The sequence below is a fragment of the Idiotropiscis lumnitzeri genome, chromosome 1 (genome assembly GCF_059441095.1).
Source record: "Idiotropiscis lumnitzeri isolate Australia: NSW breed Sydney's pygmy pipehorse chromosome 1, RoL_Ilum_1.0, whole genome shotgun sequence".
NCBI classification, from domain to species: domain Eukaryota; kingdom Metazoa; phylum Chordata; class Actinopteri; order Syngnathiformes; family Syngnathidae; genus Idiotropiscis; species Idiotropiscis lumnitzeri.
In genome coordinates this window covers 4,627,578-4,644,712 of record NC_142391.1, presented here as the reverse complement: position 1 = coordinate 4,644,712, position 17,135 = coordinate 4,627,578, and the positions used below count along the sequence as shown (strand labels likewise).

Here is a 17,135-nt window from a genome sequence, read left to right as displayed (position 1 = left end):
AGGAGGCGGGTTGGTCAGCTCTGTTTGAAAACCCAGATTCGAAACTTTGTGTCTAATATTTCACTTCAATTCGCATTTGAAATCAGTTAAATACATTATGGTTTCATTTCTCATGTCGAGCACTTGAGTGTTTTAGATATGAAAAAAGTTTCCACGATAAAGAGGGCGCGGCCATTGTTGACATAAAAGCGAGCAACATTATTTACACCAATCGAGGCGGGCTTTTGCGTACAAGGCCCCGCCTTCCCCTCCATCCTCTGCTTTTCAAAATCGACCTGAAGCCGCCGCGGAGGGAGGATGGCGTTCACTCTCATGCAGCAGCCCACCCCTGCTGACAAACACATCCTGTTGCCTTCTTGATAACACTTTACATTTCGAACGCGAGCTCGGAGAGTACTTTTTTGGGGGGCATTTTTTTTTTTTAAAACATCGCGGAAACATCTACGCGCCCTGTGTGGAGGTCATGTGTAAAAAAAAGTTGCTCTCGCATTAGCGTCGAGTGTTTTTTTTTTTTTTCAATCGGTTGGACCGGCTGGGGCGTTTTTTCCCAAGTTTGGAGAATTAGGTGAGTGCCTGCGCTGCGTCTTAGTTCACTTTCACAGTTCTTTTTATGTTCTAGAACAGTAACAAAATTCAAGGGTGACGAGTTTGCATCCTTAAACTAGCCCGGTTAGTTGAAACGTGATGTATGACCGGACTGGGATTTTCTTTTTCTTTTTATTTCCTGTTACGTGCTTTTACATCGGCCTTCAAAATACTTGAATTGTTTGTTTGATACTTTTTAAAATGATTTTGAAAAGTGAGACGGTCTGAACTGCAGTTCCTTCAAGGCCACTTTACTTCCTGATAAAGCACACAATTTATAGACTCCAGCGGCTGAGCTAATAACTTCCTGCAAAAAGAAAAAAAAAAGTTTGCCTTCAACACATTTTGTCCCTTAAAACCCACTTTTCACCCGAATTCTTCTTGTGGCTTTGAAGAGACCCAATGAACCGAAGTTAGCAAAGTATGTTGACAGAATCAGCAATATATCAAGATAATTTCTAAAGCTGCAACTAAATGACTGTTTTTTTTCCCCTCAATAACTTGATTAAAAAAATATTTATTCAAAACAATTAGACAGTACATCAAATGCACAGACATAAATGATGATTCCATTACAGAATCAATGTTGCCCATTGTTTTGAAGCGAAATCATGAATTTGCAAGAGTCTGATTTTCAACAAACACAAAGCTAATCGGTCTTGCTGGCTGGAGAAATCCCCAAAATATTTACTGCTGTGAGGTAGAAATGATAATTTGGACAATTTGGTCTCTAAACAATTTCATTCATTATCAAAATAGTTGTGGGTATATTTCTAATATTAAAATTCACCGCTGTCGTTTCTCATCAACACACAGGTCAATAAAATGATAATAAGTTGTGTACACAAACTCTGTCTGATAAAATACGTGAAGTTCCAACTGCGTGTCATGAAATTGACAACAAAGGTTATTTCTACGGAATCAGAGCAAAAAAAATCACTACACAAAGTTCATTATGTGAATTACCGTGTAAATATTGATTGAAGTTGCTTATTAATAATCCAATGTTAAAAAAAACATAAAATATAGAATATTTAATGCACATATCTGAATCACTTCCTTTTTTTTAAGGCAAAACGTTATTTCTGTATGTTTCGCAAATATGAATTTCAGTGACTTTTAAGTGACTAGATTTGTAATGCAAAAAGTTAGTTCGCCACTTCCCAAGCCCAGACATTCTGTGCCTAACCATGAAGTACAGTGGCCATTACGGGCAAATGTTTCATATTTTAAAGGCAAAATATAGGTTTGGTAGCAGTTATGAGCTTGGAAATTTATACCAAAAATCAACCCGGAAGCATGGCGGCCTTTAAGGGTCTAAGATTTTGGTCAAAAAGTTAGTTTCGTATGCACCTCAGGCAGGTAATATGATGGCCTTGGAGGGAGTGAAGTTGTCATTTAAAAAAAAAAATAAAAAATTTACGTAGGACCTCAAGCTAAGATAATGACCTCAGTTTTTTTTATACTTAGCAAGTAAACTCATACAAGTATATTCAATTTGAATACAGCAGTTTGGTCTAAGGATGTTTTTCTTTGCGTGAACTCCCCATTTTAAGGGCAGTTAACAGCTTTTTTATGCAGTTTTGGGCTCGTAATAAGTTGAGTGCTTTACTTTGGGTTACTTGACCCTCACCAGCTGTCAGTATTCAGAATATAAAAAGATGCAGTCTCTTCTCGCCTCCAATTGGCCATCATTTGTGATTATCTGGCATCCTGAGAGCGACTCAGTAGCGCACATGTAGAATACTGATGTGGGCTTTGTGGACCAGCCCCATTGTGCAATGAATGGGTAGCCCCTCCGCTCTGTGTGTGTGTATTTTTTTTTTTGGGGGGGGGGCGGGGACACCTGTTTGAGAATGCTTGATGGTGAGCAGCTGGAAAAGTGGACTGGTAGGAATTGTCTTGATCTTGTGCGTGTTTACTAGCTGTCGATTGTCATACATTTTTTTTTGTCTTTTTTTTTTAAATTGGTGATTATTGTTATTTAAAGTCAACAAGCGGCTGTCATGAAGAACTACAGAAATCAGAATAATTACCGTTGAGAGGCGGAAATCAAATGTTAGGCTAAACAATTGTATTAGTTGATTAATTTGATAGTCTATGAGTTGTCAATGACTCGATTTTGACACCTCTATTACATTTGTTACTTGTTAACTTGGTAAACAATTTGACTTGCAGTCTTTTAAGCATTCACTGTGACAACTTCAAAAAAATTCCAGCAAACGAATGCGGCGTAAACGTAGGTCGGTCTCAGGAGAAAAAAAGCAAATCCCAAATTTATTTGAATATGGTCATTGACATTTGCTGTTTCTATAAACGACGGGGAAACAAATCAATTTAAATTGTGAATTGGATTTTTGTGGTTTAAAAAAAATGTATATATATTTTTTAATCCGTATCGCGTCAGTCTTCAATGAAAAAAGTGAAATGTGCCTCATGGCTCTCATATCGGAACATTAGTTATGCCCTGCAAGTGTAAAAAGAAGCTAACTACTGATTTTAGTAAAACAAAATCTTGCATAACGTCAATAATGGCAATAATTCTGCTCGTGTTGACCATTACTCAGCGGGAATTTTTTATTTTTTTCAGTTTAATGAGTGGTCAGAAAAGTCGTTAATATGGCAACCAAATCGCTAAATTTGCGCCACTCATTCTGATTTTGTAAACGAGTCCCTCTCTGTTCGGTGCAATGTTGTTAGTGTAAGTCGAGCACGTCAGAAGCGACGTGCTTTGAATTATGGAAGCCACCCAAAAAAAAAAAAGTTTAATGACATTGTCAGTGTCAGATTTTGGCCACATCTCTCAATTAGCCAGAGTGGCTAATCAGTCGTAATTGGATTAGCCAAAGCCTGCGCTGCTAACGAGGCTGAATCAGGGTGTGTGTGTGTATGCAGCACTCTGAAACAAAGATCGATGTTTCCGCCCTGTTTAGTGAGTCTCTTTCCACCACTATTGAGTTGTGACTCTAAAATTGAGCTACTCACGCCTGCCACTTTTTGTCCAATCCGCCCCCAAATGTGCGTTTTTCTCGGTGTTGCGTTGGCAGGGCAGGCTGCTGTCCTGTGGGATGGATGACGTCCTGGAGCAGGACCAGTACGAGGAACGCCTGAAGGAAGTTTTTGATGGCTTCGACGGCAGCGGTTGCGGCTCGCTGTGCCCGGAGGAGCTGGCCGACCTGTGCCTGTCGCTGCACTTGGAGAACGAGGCCCCGGCGCTCCTGGACGTGCTGCTGCAGGGTCGGGACCGCGTCACTGACAGGGTGCGTTCATCAAGTACTTGTGTCCTAGCTTTTGGCATGTGATCTCAACTTTTTTTTTTTTTTTTCAAAAATACGATTTATGATTTTAACGTTTTTTTTTTCTCCCCTTTGCTTATAGAAAAAACGAATTCAAATAAGTGCTTCTTGTTTGTTTTGTTTTCGACATTTTGGGTTTTGCTGCAATTTGCCTGATACCAAGAAAGTATAACATTTATTTACATATTTATTTTTTAACAGACTAATTACCTAGATCAACGTTAGGGCTGAACAAGTAATCAAATTCCAATTGCAGAATACAATTTTCGAATTGAAGAACTGCAATTTGGGAGAACAAAACAAATTAAATTTTGTCAAACGGTAGGATTTTTTTTTTTTTTTTTTTTTAATGTATACTGTATGCGCACTTTATTAGTATTTTTTTTTTAGAGATCAGTTTGCCGCTTAATAAGTGCAATCCACATTTTCATATGATTGTGTTGAAGTTGAAATGCTTTACCCAAAGCTTTCTTTCCATTATTGTTATAATTTGACGTGACTTTGCTTATGTTCACGGCATGCCGCATTTGGTTGAATTTCATGAAATTGTCATTGCAAACGCTTATGACTGCAAGTCAAAGTGTTTTGTAAACTCACAACTCTTAATTGAAGTAGATAAACTGTCTTTAGGATGAATTCAGGGTTAATTTGCCTTTATTGTAGTGTAAGCCTAATCTATGGAACCAACATTTTTCTTGTCATAGATTAATTTATTGCTTGTGGTTATTACAAAAAGAAATGCATGGGAAGAGGATTTGGGGAAATATATTCACATAATCAATAGCAGGCGATAAAGAAATGATGTAAGTAATGCATTACAGTGGTGACTGGCTTTGAAGTATTGGCGGGGGGGGGGAATAAAATAAATATGTCAACATGACAAAGTCTAAGTAATCTATAAAATCGATGTATCAACCCGCTCATTACACGTCAGATCATTTTGACAAAAAGGCTTTTCAGTCCTTTTTCTTTTTTCTTTTTTTTGAATACTTCAAATGGCTATGTTAAACCTCTTCACATAAAATGGGCCTCCATCAGCTGTCTGTTGTCACGACAACCGCACAATCTTCTCCTCAACACAGGCGGACATGTTGAGGGTGAAATTGGTCAAATGAATGCCAAACAAACAAAGGTTCAGTCAAGACAAAAAAAAATGATTCGACGACGGATTGTGTCAGTTTTCTTCATTTAAGCGCTGTGATATCTTGCTATTTTGCAAAGTTCGGCCCGAGTTTTCTTTTTTTTTTTGTCTGTTAGTCACATGATCCACTTTTATTGGGATCAGGCATTAACAAGAAATTGAAAGAAACAAGGTGGTCTAATATTTTTTTCGATAACAGTATATATATTACCCACCCGTGTGAATGTGAGTAGGAATTCTTGCTTTATATTCTACTCAGGGAACTCGTGAAATGGGCTAAATCTTTACGAGAATACATTCCAGTTATTTTCTTTTGGAAAACAAAAGGAAATTGATCAAATCTTTATTTTGGGAATGCAAAATGTCTCCGTCCAATAAAAAGCATGCATGTCCACATTTTTTTATTATATGGGGCGGGGGCGGTCAACAAATGGAAATTTGGACAAATCTTAATCTCAAGAATGCCAATTGACGGTGACCACATGCAAACAACCCCAATTAATGGTTGAATAAATGTTTTAAAAAGAATTATCTGGATTAGTAGTAAAATACTAGCACGCATGGTAAACCGGTTGGTAAGTAAACACTCTGAACGGGTTACTGTGTCCACACCTGTTCAAACAAAGCACACCAAATGGATGACGACGACTTGAGTTTTCCTTGAATGTAGACCAGGGGTCTCAAACTAAATTTACTTGGGGGCCACTAGAGGCAGACTCTGGGTGAGGCATCAGGTTTTCCGCAAGAAAAAAAAAAAAAAATATCAAATCTTCTCAAATGTCTTTATTTTTATTTTTTAACACAAAATAAGATTTAAAAATAAATAAGGAATTAATAAGAAAATAAATAAGGAATTAATAAGAAAATTAATCAGTAATAATTAATAATAATAATGAGTCAAATGTCTGTATTAACAGTTCTTTAATCTTCTTCTGAACATGAATTGTCCTGAACATGAGTGGAACATTCATCAATCAAACCCCTACTAAAACATAAAAAAAAAATTACAATCCTACCCTCGTTTTAAAGCTGAAGATGTGCCCAACAATAATCCGCGGTTCAATTTTATCCACTGTGACCAGGCAATCCTACATTTTATAATTAGTCCCGTCTGTGCTAGTGCTGATGCGAAGCTCCGTCAGACTGCACATCCTGTTCGCGCATGGGTCTCCTGTCAATCAAATCAAAATCTTGTCAAATAGCAGAGATCCTAAGCATAAACCATAGTTCTGGAATGAGTAGGCCTACTTCTGTAGTTATAAAGCTTTAATTACACTGTAATTAAAGCTTTATAACTACAGACATATCAAATTCGCGGGCCGTACGAACATTAAACTTTCATAATAAGGCGGGGGCCGCAAACTATCATCCCGCGGGCCGCAAATGGCCCGCGGGCCGCGAGTTTGAGACTCCCTGATGTAGACCAAGAGGTGCCCCGAGTGAAAGCGTCCTGAAGTTGAGTTTATCTCAGACCGCTTGGCTATTGTCTAGCAGGGTGGGAGGGGGGGTATGTCCTTGGTTATGTGGTGAGGTAAGGGTGAGTGACCCGATTGCCCACTCATGACATCCAACAAACAATGAAGGCAAAAGGCGGCAGACGCCAGCCGAGACGGCACAAAGAAAATCTCCATATTCACATTTGACAGCTGTCGGTTGAGCAAGTGTGACCTCGCTCCCCCCGTCGCAGACAGCCACCCTTTGGAGGAATGTACTGAATTTAGAATTGTTGACATAGAACTGCTTCTTATCGCAGGTTGCATTCGAACAGTTCAGGGATGCGCTGATTCTGGTGTTGTCATCCGGCTTCGAGGCGCCCCAAGCGCAAGAGGAAGTCCCGCCCAGACCAGGTAACGTACACGTTGGTGTGTTAGTTCCACTTCAAGTCCCTAAAACTTTTGAGCGCCTGGTGTTTGATGCGTCTAGAACTAAAATGATCCAAAGGTTTACAGGCCTCTCTTTGGTATTTCTTTCTGGACTAAATTTAAACCATGTTTCCTGATAGTCGGAATCCAATAAAAGTCAAAATAACGTTCCATAATCTTTTGCAAGTTACTACAAAACCTACTCCATACTCCAAACGATATTGGTTCTACTCGTTGGCTTTTGACTCGGCATGACACTGACACAGTTTTGCTTTAGTGTTTTTGGGCTTTTTACAGTTTTTATGTTTTTAATTGTCTTTGTTGTTAATGTTTGATTCATGTACAGCACTTTATATGCAGAGGTGGTCGACAATTGGTCGTTCGTCATTAGGTAAAATGCTTTAATCTTAATTTTGTATTTCTAATTGCGATCTATTCAAGTAATAAATATAGTTCATTAGTCGTTATATTTTCCTGCGAGAAAATATTCAATAGCTGCATCCCTATAACTCCCTCGTTATATTGTCAGATTTTTATATTTTAAAAGAAGCCTTGTTTCAGATCGCTGTAATCTGACTCGCAAAAAAAAAAAAAAATTGCTGCTATTGGCAAAAATGCAAAAAAAAAAAAAAAAAAAAGTTAATTGGACTCTTGTATTTGTGGGCCGGTCCATCTACTGATCACATCAGTTATCATTTATTTCATTTTATTTCATTTTATATTTTATTTTATTTTATTTTATAACTCCCTTATTGTTGATCTGCTTCAAAATCCTCATCATGTCAAGCCAACTTCTTATTCTGTGTGTTCAGAGTCTCCCGACATCCAACCAAAGTTTGTGAAGGGCAGCAAACGTTACGGCCGTCGCTCCAAGCCGGAATTGGCCAACACCACTGAAGACTTTTGCGAAGATGCACACAACCAAGACGAAGACACCGCAGGCGACGACGACGACGCCAAGGACAACTATGACTCGGCTATTCCAAGGAAGCGTGAGGTAAAAAGCAGCACAGTCGCACCTCGGATGCCATCCTTATCACCCGCCGTCCTCATAAGGTGACGCATCGCGGTGGTGCGGAGTTATTTTTGGCTAATCAGCTCGGCCTAAAATGCGGTAGGAAGGTTTCACACATCCTTGTCATTGTTTCAAGTCTCTGTAAATAACGCAGCAAGTGTAATTACTTGTGTGGTTAACCACGCACCATTGGAACAAAGCCACAATGTTTGTGTGGCGTCGCAGCAGGAGTCGCTTTAATCTTTTCACGATGCGGGTGTTTCCATTGTGAAGTAAATGTTAACTGTTATTTTTTCAATACCAAAAATGTCGATAATGGTCAAAAATGTCCGTCAAATCCGGGTCAAACTCAATTGTCAAAGCAACCTGAATCTGGATCTGATCCAGATTTTCAGGCATTTCAAATCTCATCGTATCAAGTTTTAATTTTGTTTTGATTTAATTTCGGGTTCTTCCAGATCCGGATCCAGAAGTTTAGTAGCTCTTGTGTCCAACCAAGTTTAATCGGGATCTAATCCAAAATTTCCATTTGGCGGAAATTACAAATTTCATTTGATCAGGTTGTGCTTTTATTGTGCTTGTATAGGACCATGTTACAAGTTCTTCTCCTGGATTCACAATATGGGAGTCTTTATGCCTAACTAAATGTTTTATCCACATCTGAACCTAATTTTAAGATTTAGCAGTGATTTATGTTATGCATGGAATCAAATCAAAACCTTAAATCAAAGAATTGCTATCAAGGCAAAAATGTCAAACCAATTTAAATCTTTCTAGTCTCATCCAATCGGGTTTTAATTTGGTTCTGCTTGGGGAATTGCGTGTTTATGACATGTTCAAGTTGGATCCCGACTGAATTTAGGAACTGTCACGTGGAAACCAAATTTAATCTGAATCTTAGTCAGGTTTGACAGCATTTACACTTGTTTACACAGGACACCACCTCTTTGTCAAATCTCATCAATCCAGGTTGTGATTTTGTTGTGTTGACGCGGGATTTTATGTTGTTCTCTTGGATCCGCAATAGATTTGGCTGTTCGATGATTATCCGATTTGGAGCTGCAATATCAAACAAAAACTGATCCGCATTTGATCCATATTTGTCGACCGTCATTAAAGTTTAACATTCAAAATCCGATTTTAACCTTGTGATGCTTCTAACAGTCAAATCTCTTCAGATTAGATTACAAACATCTTGTTCATATGCAGGACATTATTAGATATTTTTCCGTCATTAAAATGTGACCGCAAGTGGTTCCTGGTGGCCTTCGGGGTTCCTGGTTGCTCTCTGTCTGACCCATAATGCTGATCTTGTTGATCTTCTTGTTGGATAATCCCGCTCTCATTGCTGGCATACACGTTTCTTGACAGATGCTTAGGCAGGCCTAAGCTCCTGACATTTACAGAGACCTCGTCACGTTGGCTCGTGGAGAAAATGGGGCATCGGTTTGGTGTTGAAGGGAAGAGTTTGATTTCAGTTGCAGTAAATGAAAAGCAGATTTAATCAGTTGTGGTCTGTCTTTCAGTGTCAAGATTCTGTAAGGTTTGATTCATTTGGTTGGTTTCTGCCATTTGGATTTAGAGTGACCATTTGAGGGTTTTTGGCTCATTATAGGGGTCTTCGAAATTTGGTCTGATTGCTACCAAATTTGAACCATGCATACTGGACGGATCAGCAATGCTAAATTGTGATGGATTTGAGTTTTCGGCGTTCTGTGTAGACGCAGCATGTCTGCAAAGCTGGACTCACCCTAAAATATGTCAGGTCGGAGCTTCACAAGGTGTCTTGGAAATTGTGCCCACAAAACCAGTTTTTGCTCCGCAACATAAAATTTGGTAAGGATTAATCGGTTATGAGATGACCTACAAAAAAAGTCTTCTGACGTCATACCTGAAAAGATAAAAGCCGTTTGTCAGGTATGCTGTATATAAATGTCATCTTGGCACACAATGGCCCCTTCAGGCCATTTAAAGGTTTTCAATTTGGGCCGTATCTGGGGTTCCCTCAGAATCGAATTTGTGCCACCACCAAATTTTGATTCCATGTAAAAGACAGATGGGCCATGGACAGTTCACCCTTTTCAGCCTTGCGTGTCTGCGTAGCAAGGCGATGAGTTTTAGATGATACGTCATATAACTATTTCAGTTCCTCGAGGTCATGGCCAGTTTCATTTGGCAGCAAAAAAAATGGTCTGCATGTTAACATGAGTAGACCCACCAAAAAGTCTCAAGAAGCCGTACAAGTAAAGACTAAGGAAGGCTGGCATTTTGGCTTGAAGTGGCCATTTCCCCCAACTCGAAAATCAAACCGTCTACACGGAGCCAGATTCGTTTTTACTTGGCAAAAGTTAGCAGAATGATTTTTTTTTTTTTTTGGAGGCACTTCTACCGCGACTAGACCCACAAAAACCTTCAGAATGCTTGCAAAGACAAAGGAAGCAGACAGCTGACATTTTTAGTTTGACGCGACCACTTGGCTTCTTTGAACATTTTGGCTATTTCTGGTTTTCCTTCAAGAAGGTGTCTGTAGCACTTTTGAATCACATATAGCCGACAGATGGACGACGCTGACTTCCTTAGAAACGCCAATGTTGAGGAAAAAGTGTCAGCTGGTCACCATGATGACTGCCCCCCCGCCTGGATCGGGTGTGTTGATATTCCGTGTATTGTTTGCAAACCCTGCACTCCAGATGCCTGACGACAATGAACAGAAGCGTGTCCTTTCAGTTTGGACAAATCCAGGTGACGACTAGGCTGCAGTGACCAGCGATGGGTCAGTCATATTTAGCTTGGATGGACGGATGGAGGAGGGTGCGGACAAACAAAGACTCACCCCACCCCTCCCCTCCTCTTCCTCCTCCTTCTTCTGGATTTCTCCACACAATGTATCCAAAAGGCCACTTGCAGATTCCCCATCTGTTCTTCATGCCCTCACACTTTGCCTCCCAGACAATGGGCTTGACCCCCCCGCCCCCCCCGGCCAATGCAATCAAGTCAGAGCCTTCGTCTCCAGCCTCCATTCAACCTCAAACTCATTTAAAACTCACGCTTGAAGCTAAAGAAGCAGCTGCTGCGCAGATAAATTAGCCGGCAGCTTTATTTATTGCTCTACATAATCAGTTTCGCGGCTGGATCCTTGTCTCACTCATGAGAAACTTTTTAACGGCTCTTCCTCAATGGCCTCAGCATTTCTCGTGCTTTCAATCATCATTCTATAATATTCCAATAATTTATTTAGGTACTTTATTTGAGGTAGGCATAGCATAGTTATTTTATGATTTGGGCTTGACGATTATGGAAAAAAATCAAAATTACGATTATGTTTGATGGACATTGAATTCCCGTTTAATAAACATGAGTAGTCTTTGATTTCATAACTTGGTATTTGTTCAACGACCAAAACTCAACTTTAAATCTGAGGTTAAAAACAACCACAACATTTATTAGCAACACGTAAAACTAAAGCCGAAAGCAGCTGTAAATGTGAGAAGACATTTACTGTATTTTCCGGACCGTAAGCCGCTATTTTTTTCCTAGATTTTGCACCTCGCGGGCGCTCTATAGTTTAGAAAATACGCTAAATAAATCTCGATTTTTTTTTTTTATTTTATTTTTTTTTTATTTTTTTTTTTAATATAATTTAGATAATATAATATAGATAAAGATAGGTAAATAATATAGAAAAAAATATATAAGAAATATTAGAAAGCATTGATATTTATTGTATGGAAAGTTTGAAATTTAATTGATTTATTTCCATTTTTTTTTTTTTGGACTATATAGCGCACCGGATTATGAAGTTGAGAATTTCCATATGCAGAGCACACCGAAGCCACAGGTTATATGGCGCCTTTGTGTACATTAAGGGAAAGAAACCAGTCGAGCAAATTAGTCCAACTTTGTCCAACTTTAATTCGACATCCATAAATAAGACAAACCTTTCAAAAGCAGGCACATGATTATCACAATGGTACCCCGCCATTCCGATTCTGTTATGCGATATATTTTTTTTAAATAATCAATCAGTCTGTGGTACTTGGAAAAGTTGAAAAATGGTGGCTATGTTTGCGTCATATGCATTCTTATATCCGTGTTCCTCTCCACTAGCGCTGGATTGCCGATGAAACGAGCACAGAAGTGTATGAAGCTGAAGGTTTGCTATCATTTCCCGCCAAAATTCCTTTCATTAAGATATTGGTCACCAAGTCATCCGTGCATCTTTTAGGCCAGATGCATCTGTGGAACCCAGACGAGCCGAGTGCGCCTCGCGGATGCGCCCTGAAGGAGAGACTCCAGGAAGCCTGCGAGGAGTTGGCCGTACCGTGGCACGGATGCGCCGGCCACACGGAACTGATCGCCCTGTGCGACTATTTAGGCTTGGAGGTGAGCAAGGAGATTGCACCCTTCTGAAAAATTCAGCTTCCAGATTTAACGCTTTCTTTTCCACTCTTGACTGATGGAAAAAGTATATGACAGTGACATATTATTTGCTTTATTTCCTGTTTTTTATTAATTAATTAATTTATTTATTTATTTATTTGTTTGTTTATTTGTTGGGGGGGGGCAAACCAAGCTTTGAACCAGTTGTTTTTGCCTTTCCATTAACTTCTATTCATTTTTCACAAGTCATCAAAATATTTTTTTTCCTTTAGATAATGGCGGGAGAAATGTTCCTTTTTCACGTCTGCAAACGCAATCCTGAAAGTATTCACATTCTAATTGTTTAACATAAAAAGAGCCGTCGATTGTATCTGCTTAGACATGCTGACAATATTTGTGGCTAGGGGGACAAACATCAGTTCAAAAGTTCCGATAAATCCATTTGCCTTACCACCAGGCTCCTTTCTCGTCATACGGAATACAACGTGAAAATGATTCTTAGCGAGTCGCTTTTTTTTTTTAAATAGTGGCAAACTTGCTAAATATAGCCACAGAATAGTATCTAGCGTCACTGGTCACCTGGATGATTAAAGTCAATTTAATTGATGAATCTGAGCCCAATGCAAATTTTTGCTAACTCATGTATTTCCTCTGTCAGATCAGTGCGGAAGTACTCCATGGTTTAAATGGGGACGGATGGATCAATGTTCAAGAGTTTGTTTCCATGGTTTTAAAGTACAACATGCCTGCCACGCCGTCGGCCTCCACTCCTTACAGGCAGCTGAAAAGACAACATTCCACTCAGGTAGGCTCACCTTGTCTCAGAACTTCTGGGACGGCGTTAGCGCCACCAGTAACGCAGAATGTTGTCAAGCTTTAAGAATTCCAGCCCAGATCATTTGGTCCCAATATGCAACATTCCTCCAATTTTTTTTCAAGAACTTTTTTGCTGAGTAAACGTCGGCGAAACATTTATTACTAGTTTTCCCAAACGTTCCCATAGTTCAAACTATTCCACAATTATTCCTGCAGTCTAAATATATGAAAGTAGTCTTTCGCAACTATTGACATTTTCTTTTTTTTATTTTAAATCTGGTCAGCCCTTCAATGAGGTGGGCCGCCGGATTGCCAACCCTTCCGCCATCATGAGCAGCCTCGGCATACGTCTGTTCTCGACCCTGGACGACGGCACCGGCTTCACTCCAGTTGATTCCGTCGTCGACGTCTGGATGGAGGAAGGCATCGAAAATAGCATTGAGATCCTACAGGTGACGCATGCTGATGAACATTTCCCTCATTTGTTCTTCTAGCGATGACCTGACCGATATGTATTTTTTTAAGCTGATACCAATTCTGACGGTTGGCAGAAAAAAACTGATAACCGATTTAATTAGCCGATTTATTAATGAAAATAAAATTGAGTATAATATATACATGACGACCATTGAGCCGAGAGTTGAGTCGCCATGTATTTTAAAGTAGCGATAGTAGCCAGGCCTATTATCGGGGCAGATATTTCGCATTTTGCAGATAATCGGCATCTGCCTTTTTTTTTACTTTCAAGGCCGATATATTAAAAGCTGGTTTATTTTGGCTCGCTGCAGCACATTTCTCTCTCTCTCTCTGCTGTGCTGGTAGCCCTGCATGCAGAAGCAGATTGGCCCGCCCACAGGACCATCTGATTGGTTCCTTGTTCAGTGGGTAACAGCCAGTCAGCACTAAGCTTCCTCTTTGTTTTTTCACCTCGAGTCACACGCACCAGGGGAGATGTCCCGCGAGGAGAGGAAAATAAGGCAACGGACGGTACCTAAATTTGAATAAATGTCAGTCTACAACTCACAACTAATAGAAAACTATTTGCCCTAGTAAGATTTAAAGAGATGTTTGTTTTCATTGAACTATAAGACATGCAGATGAGCCTGGGAGCTCTATGCACTTTTTTGTTCGACTTTTAAAACTAAGTTGTCTTTTTTCCCAGATCTAAAAAGGCTTTAATATGTTGCAAATCACTAAAGTTGTTTAATAAACATGTGCTTAGAGGCATTTAAACTAAGTTTTGGAGTTTTTATCTTTCAAAATCTTTCAACAAATTGCCTTCAAATATCGGCATCCATGACCACTAATTATCGGCCCTGAAAAAATCATATCGGCCTATCACTAAATTAAAGTGACCATCAGGTCACTGAGATGTAGTAAAAAAAAATGATATCCAACTTTAGCTCTGAAAGTAGGCAGAGGCGATCACCCTCAAATGTTATAAGCAAGAACCACCTGGTGAGATTGTTGTCAAGAGGCATTTTTTTTATTATTATTTTGCAGGCATTAAATTTCAGCCTTGACGGCAAGCTGAGTCTGTGCGATTTGACCGTCGCGCTGGAAAATGAACTCCTGGCCACCAAAAATGGCATCCATCAAGCGGCGCTGGCCAGTTTCAAAGCAGAAATCAGACATCTCCTGTTAGTCTGTTTGGAATCATATCGTTATTTTTATTGAAGTATATCTGCATCATTTATAGTATATCTTTCTTTATTTTGTGTTTTTTGTCAGTGAGCGTGTCGACGGCGAGTTGAGGGAGAAGGAGAAAATCCGAGCCGACTTGGAAAAGGCGGAAAGGCTTAAAACCCAGCTGGCCGCCGAAGTGGACGAGAATCACTTGTCAATCGAGCGCACAAATGATCTTAACCTCAGGTAACTTTGCGGCACCCTTCTGTTGTTTTAGTTGCATTCAGTCGGGCGAGATGGAAACGGAAACGGGGCCGCCCATAAAACAAGATTTCACAACGAAGAAAAAGTTTGATCCTTGTGATGTTTGCCCATGCGTTTGCGTTATTGCGGTTTTTAAAACAGAAAATAACAATCATACTTTTTCCTCCCAAGTCATTCATCTTGCGTTCTTCCGATTAATCGTGACGCTAAATAAATTGCATGTGGATGTTGTGCAGGAAGCTGGAGGAGCAGCACCAAGCGAAGCTGGCGGCAGCGCGCTCAGAGCTGATGAAGGAGATGGACCTGATCCGCCAGCAGGCGGCGCTGCAATGCGAGCAACTGGAGGCCGAGGTGGGCAAGATTAAAGAGGATGAATCCTTCCTGAGGGACCACCTTTCCATCTCGGTCAAGGTAGGTCCGAATTTGTTGTTCTTCCTGAAGATTCGGCCTCAATGTGTGTTGGATTGTTGTACACTCGTCTTCGAAGGAAAACAGACGTCTGGAGACGGACTTGCTGGACTGCAGTGAGAAACTGATGAAGGCCCAAAGCCAAGTGACGAAACTGCAAGCCAGCTTGGACAACATCATGAAAGAGAAGGTAAGACGTGAAAGGAGACTCTTTTGAACATCTCAAATCCATTCAACTCAATTTGTGTCTGCATGTGATGTTTAGTTTGGCGATCTGGACCCCGGCAGTGCTGACTTCTTCCTGCAGGAGGAGCGCATTAAGCAGTTGCGACTGGGCTATGAAGCGCAGTGCAGGGTAAATAATATTGTGATTACGATATTCAAGTCAGGTCCATAAATATTCAGGCATTGACGCTTCTCATCTTTTTGGCTCGGAACACCACCATGATGGATTTGAAATGAAGCAAAAAAAAAAGATTAGCTTTAACTTTCAGGGGGAGGGATTACAACAGGGACTAAAATGAATTGGACAAGTTGACAATCATGAATCAAAATGAATAAATCTTTTTCATGCTAGGTTGCAAATCCTTTGCAGTGAATTCCAGCCAGAAGTCTGGAATTCCTCGATACAACCAGACTAGAGATTTCATCCCTGGAGATGTGCTCCGAAATGCATGCTCTATTGGGTTGAGGTCAGGGGGGAAAATTCTTGGGTGAGTTTGGCGGTATTGGCTCAGCTCAGATAGGAGAACGGTGGTCGTCTCCCAAGCTGAAGTTTGCGGGTTTTATCTTGATCGTGTCCTCGAGCAAGTTATTCCTGATGGAGATGAAAGGAGCAGATGGTGTTGAAGCGCTTTGAGTACCGTTCACCTGATTCGGATGCCTTCAAATTGAAGCTGAAATCATTATAAAGTTCATCATGTTTGATCCGTTTTCACATCAGCTGCGGTGGTTTTTAGAGCCAAAAAGATCAAAATTGTCCATGTCCCAATATTTATGACCGTAATATCATGTAACATACTGATAATTAATTTCGTGAAACCTGAAATTGTTTCCAGTTACTTGGATAGGGCGTTTGAAACTTGAAACTTCTTGCACGCACACGATCTTCTGAATAACATGGCTGTCGTCACGCTTGACTTTATGGTGACTTGGAACAGGCTACTTGAGAAAAACCTTGAGACAATGATCCAAGTGCTGCTTCACCAAAGAAGAGGAGCGAAATTAAGGACTAGACTAGCGCAGCTTTTTTGTTATTAAATATTGAGCCTTCCTTTTTACTCCCGCTTTCATCTCAAGGCAAAGCTGTTGTGGTCCATTTTCTAACATTCAATAATTATTTTCCCAGGAATTGCAGGATCGTGTGGATGAGCTGCAGTCCGAGCTGCAAGACTTTCAGACCTTGGGCCGACCTCAGCAGCCCTGCCCCCAGCCTCTCTCAGACGAGCTGGAGAGCAAAAGCCCCGGCGTGGATTCGGACCCGGGCCTCGGCTCGGAGGAAGTCCATCCCTTCATCAGTATGAGCCTAGAGGCGGAGATGATGCTGGAGCAGCAAAAGGTGCAGCATTTGCGCCAAATGGAGGACTTGAGGAACCAGCTGGAGACCAAAGTAAGTCCACTTAATTGTTTAATGTTGCATTATAGAGGATTTTTGCAATAGATCGGAATATGTTTCATGTGGGGCGGAAAATATAATATTATTACACTGTGGGCCAAATTTGGCCCACAGGCCAGTGTTTGAC

The 17,135-nt window shown here is 40.3% G+C and overlaps 1 protein-coding gene across 4 annotated transcripts in view; it reads left to right on the top strand.

Annotated features, from left to right (window-relative positions):
* Positions 1-280: 280 nt before the first annotated feature.
* Positions 281-17,135, top strand: part of nin (ninein (GSK3B interacting protein)) — a 30,270-nt gene continuing 13,415 nt past the window's right edge. For 3 of the 4 annotated variants that reach the window (XM_088312054.1, XM_088312026.1, XM_088312035.1), the window contains exons 1-14: positions 281-565; positions 3,633-3,845; positions 6,776-6,869; positions 7,697-7,881; positions 12,007-12,052; positions 12,125-12,282; positions 12,938-13,084; positions 13,380-13,547; positions 14,599-14,735; positions 14,827-14,967; positions 15,222-15,396; positions 15,473-15,583; positions 15,659-15,748; positions 16,742-17,002. In XM_088312054.1, coding sequence (XP_088168180.1) covers positions 3,654-3,845; positions 6,776-6,869; positions 7,697-7,881; positions 12,007-12,052; positions 12,125-12,282; positions 12,938-13,084; positions 13,380-13,547; positions 14,599-14,735; positions 14,827-14,967; positions 15,222-15,396; positions 15,473-15,583; positions 15,659-15,748; positions 16,742-17,002 — 1,905 coding nt within the window. In that variant the 5' untranslated portion in view covers positions 281-565; positions 3,633-3,653. Of the gene's footprint in view, positions 566-3,585; positions 3,846-6,775; positions 6,870-7,696; positions 7,882-12,006; positions 12,053-12,124; positions 12,283-12,937; positions 13,085-13,379; positions 13,548-14,598; positions 14,736-14,826; positions 14,968-15,221; positions 15,397-15,472; positions 15,584-15,658; positions 15,749-16,741; positions 17,003-17,135 lie in introns of those variants that run through there. The other variant, XM_088312044.1, reaches the window with a different exon arrangement.